The following is a 7,647-nucleotide window of genomic DNA, read 5'->3' as shown; positions in this document are numbered from 1 at the left end:
ATTGGAATTGGCCTGAATCACCTCACTGTTGAGAAGAGCCATGTGTAGGAAGCATTTCTTACATCTCCTCCATTTACTAGTTTAAGGAGGTGAGGTCATTTCCCATTGCAGAAGGGAAGAGTTAAATCACTTAACTATTGACCTAGCCTGGGATGCTACTACCTATATATTCTATCAAGGCTCTCCACCATGGTTGCTCTGTGTGACGTCTCCCTTTCTTGCATGGGACTCTTCTCATTTCTTCTCTCACCTTCCAAAACTATTCCTAGAACTTTTAGGTCTATATATTTGAAGGGAATATTAATTGCAGACTCTTCAATTAGCTATTATTTTTCATGCCTTTTTCATTCATGCCTAACTCTCTGTGATCCTATTTGGAGGTTTCTTGGTGAAGACATTGGCGTTTGCCATTTTCTTTTCCAGCTCATTTTACAGATGAGGAAACAGAATGAAGTGCCACACAATTAGTATCTGAGGCCAGATTTTAGCTCTGTAAGACAATTCTTTCTGACTCCAGGTCTAGCACTCTTATTCATTGTACTGCCCAGCTGTACCTTACTAAAATATTCTAACATATTAAAATACATTAACTAAAATTATTAAATATTAAAATATATCAATAATGCAATAACAATAAAAAACAAAAAAAGTCTCAGATTCATTTGGTAAGTGGATTTTGTAGCTTTATTGATTATAACAGATTGTCTCCAAATCATGGGCTACTCACAATGTCAAAAAAGGGAAAGAACATTACACATAACACCAGATGTTATTATTCGAAGTACCAGGAGGGAGTGCAGTTTATAGGCTTCTCTTTCCAGATGGTCTCTAGTCTTCTTGCCCAAGACTCCACCATCTCTTTTCTCTGATCTTCTGATGAGAACTCAGGAGCAAAACTGACCTGAGGGGCCAAGACTTTGAAACCACAGAAATGCAGCACACCATGCTAGACTCAGAAAGTGAAAAAGAAATCCATCAGAAATATGACCCACTTTTCAACCCAATTGACAATCTCTTAGAATTAATGTGAGGGAGATCTCAAGCTTTGAAACATCAGTGGAAGAGGCAAAAACGTCTTGATAGCCATAAATTCATAGAAAACAAATGAACAACCTTTAAACCTTTAGATGGCATGTTAATTCAGAGGAAGTCTTATCAGCAATTAATATTTACAATTTTTATTTTAAAAATTCAAATACTTTTTGGTGGGCAAAATAGATTAGGAAACTTTTGGTATCTGTGAAAATAAAATTGGAATATGTGGTTACTTAGATCAGTATTATCAAACTCAAATTGAAACAGAAGCCACTAAATCACATATATAAAGATCCCTGTGGGCCACTTAGAAAACCACAGGTTAACATCTGATTTATTGAATTTTTATTGATTTTGTTAAGTATTTCTCAGTTCGATTACAATTCAATTTATTTGTGGCAGCACTCAGGAGTGTTGTGAACCTCATATAGCCTGTGTGTGTGATACCTCTGATCTAAGTAATGCTACAGCTGGGTAGATTTGGGAACTGACCCACTGACTGGCTCTAAAGAATAACCTTTGATGAATGGATGTGGACTAGGAAAGAAGTTCCTAGAGAAATGCCCAAGGGATCTCTCTCCCCCTTCTTATCTTTAGATTCATTACATTATTCTTCAAATATTTGTTAGGCATCTTATTTACTTTGTGTAAGGCTCAATTCCAGATTTGCTACTATATATAAAAGCTTAATAACTACTTGGCTGATTGATATATTCAAAATTTCCTAAATCCTGCTTTTCATGCAGTTTCTTGAAGAAATGACTTGTCTTTCTACTCAGAGGAGTAGCAGGAGGTGAAGTGTGATAAGGTGGCAGTGATGTACAGTAGTAATAGTACGTTTACCTGTAGGGGCCACAAGATGTATTTAATATCACCGCTGAGTCCTGTTTTGGAGTACAACTCAGCATCACCTCCAGTGGTGAATGAAATGAGGGCTAATTTGTTCTGGAATAGAATACAAGAAAATGAATATATGAATATATGAAAAACTGATTTTTCAAAAACAGAAATATTAATGAGAAATATTTAGTTCAAGGTAAGAAATGTCATATTAACTTTAGAGATTTTAATTAACTTGAGATCTTCTTTCTACCCTTAAGCTTCCATAGAAAAAGGGATAAAATTAAAAATTCTGCCATCAAGTGTTAAGTACCGACTTAGCACCTAGTAAGAACCTAATATCTCATTATTTCATTAGCACTTAGTAAGAACCTAACAATCAAGAATGTTTTCACAAAGGGAAACCAATAGTAGATGCAGTGATAATAGCCCATAACAAGTGTATATAATAATATAGAAAGAGTAAGTTCAAGCTCAGATCACTTTAATAAATGGTATAGTTTCTTCTCTACAAAAATCTCAAGGACTTTTATAATAAAACACAATTCAGTTAACTAAAGTAAATAAATTTATTTTCATGGCGGAATTTTGTTATTCAGATATATATCCTTATTACTTTTATTATACTTTAGTATAATTATTTTTATGTGTCTGTGGTATGTGTCTACATGTATGGTATTTGTATATGTATATGTGTCGTGTGTGTGCACATTATATATATGTGAAGGTCCAGATTTGTAAAGGTCCTGTCGTCTCTAAGTTGTCCTTTGGGACTGCCATCTCAACTCAATGCCAGATTCGACCCTTCTTCCTCCAGAGTGCCGTCCCAACTCTGTCCCAGAGTAGACTAGCTCCTTGCTCAATGTTGTCTTCTTTTATCCTCCCAGAGAATGAGCGTGTAAGAACTCAGGGGCTTGTGGAAAAATTACTTCAACCAATGAATTTGCTCCTTTTAAAGGTTGTGTAAACTCCTTTCCATATGTAAACTCCTCCTCAGAAGTTCAAAGGAGTAAACTCCCCTTAAAGGCCAGAACCAAAGGTGTGAACAGAGAATTGTTAAGTACCGACTTAGCACTTAGTAAGGACCTAATATCTCCCCCTTTCTTTTGATTTAGAACATAGGGTGGTCATGACCTTGAAACATAAATCCATCAATATGGGAGGTATTACACATAATTACATAAATTACATAAATACATCGTAACATAACACATGCTACAAGTGATAAAACAAATAACATGATCATAAATTGAGAATTTATAAATGTCCATAAGTCCATTGTCCATTAGTTTCATCTTGTGTTAGAAAATCCAATGATTCCTGCTGGTTTTAAAGTTCTTTAACAGTCTTCTTATTAGCCATGCTCTTTCAGTGTCAGATATTCTTAGATTTTCTCCTTTGTTTTGAGGTCTTTCTCTTTCTCTCTCTCTCTCTCTGATGGACAAGGCAAATACGACTCGTTGGCACGCATCTGATTCCTTCTCCATCTGAAGAAATACAAGCAAACACTCTCCCCCAGGCAGTTAACCTATCTGGTCCCTTCCGTTCACCACTTTCTGGGTCTCTCCGCATCACCTGGAGATTATCTAAGGACAGTGGAGATGCTCGCACTGGACACTGCCCTTCTGGTGGGTTATAAAACCTGTCTGCCGTAGCCAGTGCATCTTTGTCAAAAATTAGAAAATTAATGGTATGGAGAACTAAATTTAGAAGTTCTCTAGGGTTACCAGTGGCTCCCCCTTTCTTTTGTTTTTGGAGGAGTGTCTTAATGTCTCTGTTTCTTCTCTCTACTATTGCCTGACCTTGAGGATTAAAGGGTATGCCTGTGGTATGTAAAATCTTATATTGTGCACAAGTGTGCAAAATGTTTAGACGTATATGCAGGTCCATTATCTGTTTTTATTTCTTGTGGCACACCAATAATTGCAAATGCTTGAATAAGGAATTCAGTGACCACTCAGGCTGTCTCTTTTGCTGTTGGCACTGCAAAAGTGAATTCTGAAAAGGTATCTACCACCACGTGGATAAAAGACAGACGACCAAAAGATTTATAATGAGTCACATCTATTTGCCAGATTTCATTGGGTCTCAAACCACAAGGATTCTTCCCTGGAAGGAGTGTAGGATCATGGAAGGCAAGCTGTACAGGCTTTTACTATGCTCCTAGCTTCTTCTCTTGTTATTCCAAATTGTAAACATAAAGCTCAAGCAGCCTGATGATATTTAGAATGAGATTCTTGTGCTTCCTGAAATAAAGGAGTACTGGCCAGCATGGTTAGAAGGCTATCTGTCTTTGAATTTCCATCAAAAATAGGACCTGGAAGTCCACTATGTGGGTGGACATGCAAGATATAACTCTTACCTGGATGCTTTCTCACTCGCTCTTGAAGTTCCTTAAAGAGCTGATAAATATTAGAGGCTGCAAATTTTATTTGGGCTGTGGCAATTCTTTGTTTTATACCTACTGAATAGGCTGAATCAGTAATTATATTTACATCTCCTGGGTAATAAGTAAGAGCTAGCATGATAGCAAATAATTCATTTTGCTGAGTGGACTGAAAAGGAGTCCTGACTACTCTCTTTATGGTTAAATCATGAGAGTATACAGCATAAATATTTTCTTTGGAGGCATCTGTAAAGATTGTTGGTCCTTTAAGAGGAGCCTTAGAAATCTTTTCTTCAAAAATCCATCGCCAATTATGCAGTAGCCGGGTTATCTTTAATGGAGATCTATGTGCAAAATTTGGAGCTGTGGACAATAAAATTTGCCATTCTGGGATGGTCTCACAGCATACATTAATTTGTGTGTTAGTATAGAATGTGTATATTTTTTCAGGACTTATCCCAGATAATTGTACTGCTCACTTACTGGCCTTTAATAAAATTCTAGCCCCAAGCACTGGGTAAGGAGTCAGGCTTTGTTCTGGTTGTGCTGGGAGGTTCACCCACTCAATCACACTGTCTCCTTGATGAAGAACTGCTGTGGGTGTTTCTTGTGTAGCAAAAATTGATATTTCCAAGGGTTTTTGAGTGACTCTTTCAACCACATTGGATAAAGCAAGTTCAACTTCTCTCAAAGCCTCTTGTGCTTTTTTTGTAAGCTGGCGTGGTGAATTTAAAGCACTGTCTCCCCTTAAAATGTCATATAGAGGTTGTAGTTGATTGGTAGTTAAGCCTAACACTGGATGCATCCATTGGGTATCTCCTATTAATTTTTGGAAATCATTTAAGGTGTCCAACTTCTCTGTTCTTAAAGAAAGCTTTTGTACTGTGAGTGTCTTAGGATATACTTCATATCCTAAATATTGAAAAGGAGCATGTCTTTGAATTTTTTCTGTAGCTATATGCAGTTTGTAGTACTTTAGTGTTTCCATGGTCTTTTGTAGACATGCTTCTAACATTTGTTCCTCAGGTGCACATCCCAAAATATCATCCATATAATGTAACAATATTACTTTTGGAAATGCTTTTCTTACTGGAGCAAGAGCAGCAGCAACATACATTTGGCACATAGTAGGGCTGTTTTTCATTCCCTGTGGCAAAACTGTCCATTCATATCTTTTATAAGGCTCAGCCAAATTAACACTAGGCACTGAAAAAGCAAATCTTTTCATATCCTCCTTATCTAGAGGGATAGAATAGAAACAATCCTTAATGTCTATAACCCAAAGAGGCCATTCTTTTTGGCAACTTTTTGGAGATGGAAGTCCAGGCTGAAGAGTTCCCATAGTTTCCATCTGTTCATTTACTCTTCTTAGATCAGTTAACATCCTCCATTTTCCAAGATTTCTTTTTTACCACAAATACTGGGGAATTCCAAGGACTTAGAGAAGGCTGCAAGTGTCCTTGGTCAAGTTGTTCTTGCACTATGTCTAATAAGGCCTGAATTTTATCACTTCTTAAGGGCCACTGTTTCACCCACACTGGTAAATCAGTCTTCCATTGAATAGGAACCGGTGAAAGTGCAGGTAGGCCTTCAACAGCAGCCCTGCCATTAACAAGTTTACATTCTAATGTAGGAAAACAGCACATAAAAGCTAAAAAGTGAAGAATGGTGATATGGAAAGAAGTAATGAAGGTGGCCAGTAAGGGAGCATTGTAGAGGAAACCCGAGAGTTAGAAGCACAACCTAAAAAGGGATGAGGACATTATTGGTTTAAGCATCATAATTAGAATGGAGGTTCTGGGAAGAGACAATCAGAGGGAGAGGCTGCAGTTGCAAAAGGTACTCCTGAAAACAAATGTAAGGGTCCTGTTGTCTCTCAATTGTAATCCTTCTCTGGGAGGAGATCTCTTTTCTGTAAAATCTTTTCTCTGTGAGCAGGTTTCTTGGGAGCTCTGAATCTCCTCCAGCTCTTGTCCTTCCCCAATCCAGACTCCTCCTCCAGGTTGCCGTCCCAACTCTGGCCCAGACTCCACTAACTCCAGACCCAATGCTGCTCTTTTTTATCTTCCCATATGGTATGTGTGTGTCTGCTGGGCATGTAATTTAGATAAAAGACTGATGGGAAAATTTCTCCCAGCTGACAGGAAAGGAAAGGCCCTAGCCTTTGGACTGGCTTCCACCACTCCTGAAGCTTCCAGAGGTGACTCAGTTCTGGCTCTCAGGCATCTCAAGCTGGAGGACTTCTTGGAAGGCAGGAGTCTTTTCCCGGCAGTGACTTTTTAAGATTTTTTTTTTTCTCTAATGAAATCTGTTATTTTCTTCTTAAAGGAATCCCACCTACTAAGGTAGACTGGCTCTTAATCTGCTACTCTTGGTCTCAGGACTACAGCCCTGCGAGTTTAAGTGATGTGCTGCCTAGTTCTGTGTGCACCAGAGATGATCAGCTCTAGATCAGTGGTTCCGAACTCCCAGGTCAGTTCTTCACCCACTGTCTCTTTTGTAACAATTCTGCATCTACTTCTCTGTGTATCCAGTTCCCTTTCCTTCCCCTAAGTAGACTGGAAACTCCTTGAGAGCAAGGATTGTTTCATCCTTAGCACATATAAGGCATGAATAATGCTTTAGACCACCATCAAAAGAATTCTGTGGGAAATATCTGCCTGAATTTCAACACTATCTTAAAAGGCCCCTTTTTACAACTCCAAAATGTACTCCTGTGCCAAATGGGACATGCATGTCTTACCTCAAGATCTGAATTAGACTTTTTGTTTTCTTAGAGATTAAGTAGAAGAAAAAATTTAATTGATTCAATTCAACAAATTTAATTCAACAAATATGAATCAAATTCGTATGGTGTTTGATCTAGGAACACAAGGAGGTAAAACTTAAAAAGAAGTCCCAGGAGAAATTATATGTCAACTAAGTTACATTTTAAGGAAAGAGAAACACAACACAGAGAAACTGAACCAATAAACCTGGGTTCAAGTATTGATGCTGTGTGAACCTGGGTATCTGAACCTCAAGAATCTTCTTTGACAACTCTCTAAGACTCTAAGTTTCAAAGAAGATGATCTACTTTAGTAGGAGTCTTCTTAGAGGGAAATCCCCATCCAATGAATTCCCAGTTCCAGTGTGAAAAAGAAAAGGCATTGTAAATTCTTTAGGGCAGTATCTGTCTTTTGCCTCTTATTGTATCTCTAGCACTTAGAAAGAGTGCTTGGCACAAAGGAGGCAGTTTATAATAAATGCTAATTAATTGATTTGGAATTTATATTTACCATATACTTATCTATATTCTGTTTGAATGATGTCATTGTGTCTTAGCTTAGATAACTAGGAAAACATGAATTCAAATCCTGCCTTATTCAATTAATAGCTATTAAGAC

General features: G+C 37.6%; 1 protein-coding gene across 8 annotated transcripts in view; it reads right to left on the bottom strand.

The window, feature by feature from the left end:
- Positions 1-666: 666 nt before the first annotated feature.
- LOC141544396 (ribosyldihydronicotinamide dehydrogenase [quinone]-like) overlaps positions 667-7,647 on the bottom strand; it is a 30,821-nt gene continuing 23,840 nt past the window's right edge. For all 8 annotated transcript variants that reach the window (XM_074270514.1, XM_074270505.1, XM_074270527.1 and 5 more), the window contains 2 exons: positions 1,879-1,980; positions 667-946 (listed from right to left, as the gene is read on the bottom strand). In XM_074270514.1, the coding sequence (XP_074126615.1) occupies positions 773-946; positions 1,879-1,980 (276 nt within the window). In that variant the 3' untranslated portion in view covers positions 667-772. The remainder of the gene's footprint in view (positions 947-1,878; positions 1,981-7,647) is intronic.

Source organism: Sminthopsis crassicaudata, chromosome 1, assembly GCF_048593235.1.
Source record: "Sminthopsis crassicaudata isolate SCR6 chromosome 1, ASM4859323v1, whole genome shotgun sequence".
Lineage (NCBI taxonomy): Eukaryota > Metazoa > Chordata > Mammalia > Dasyuromorphia > Dasyuridae > Sminthopsis > Sminthopsis crassicaudata.
The sequence above is the reverse complement of the archived record's forward strand: the minus strand, read 5'-3'. Positions and strand labels throughout refer to the sequence as shown.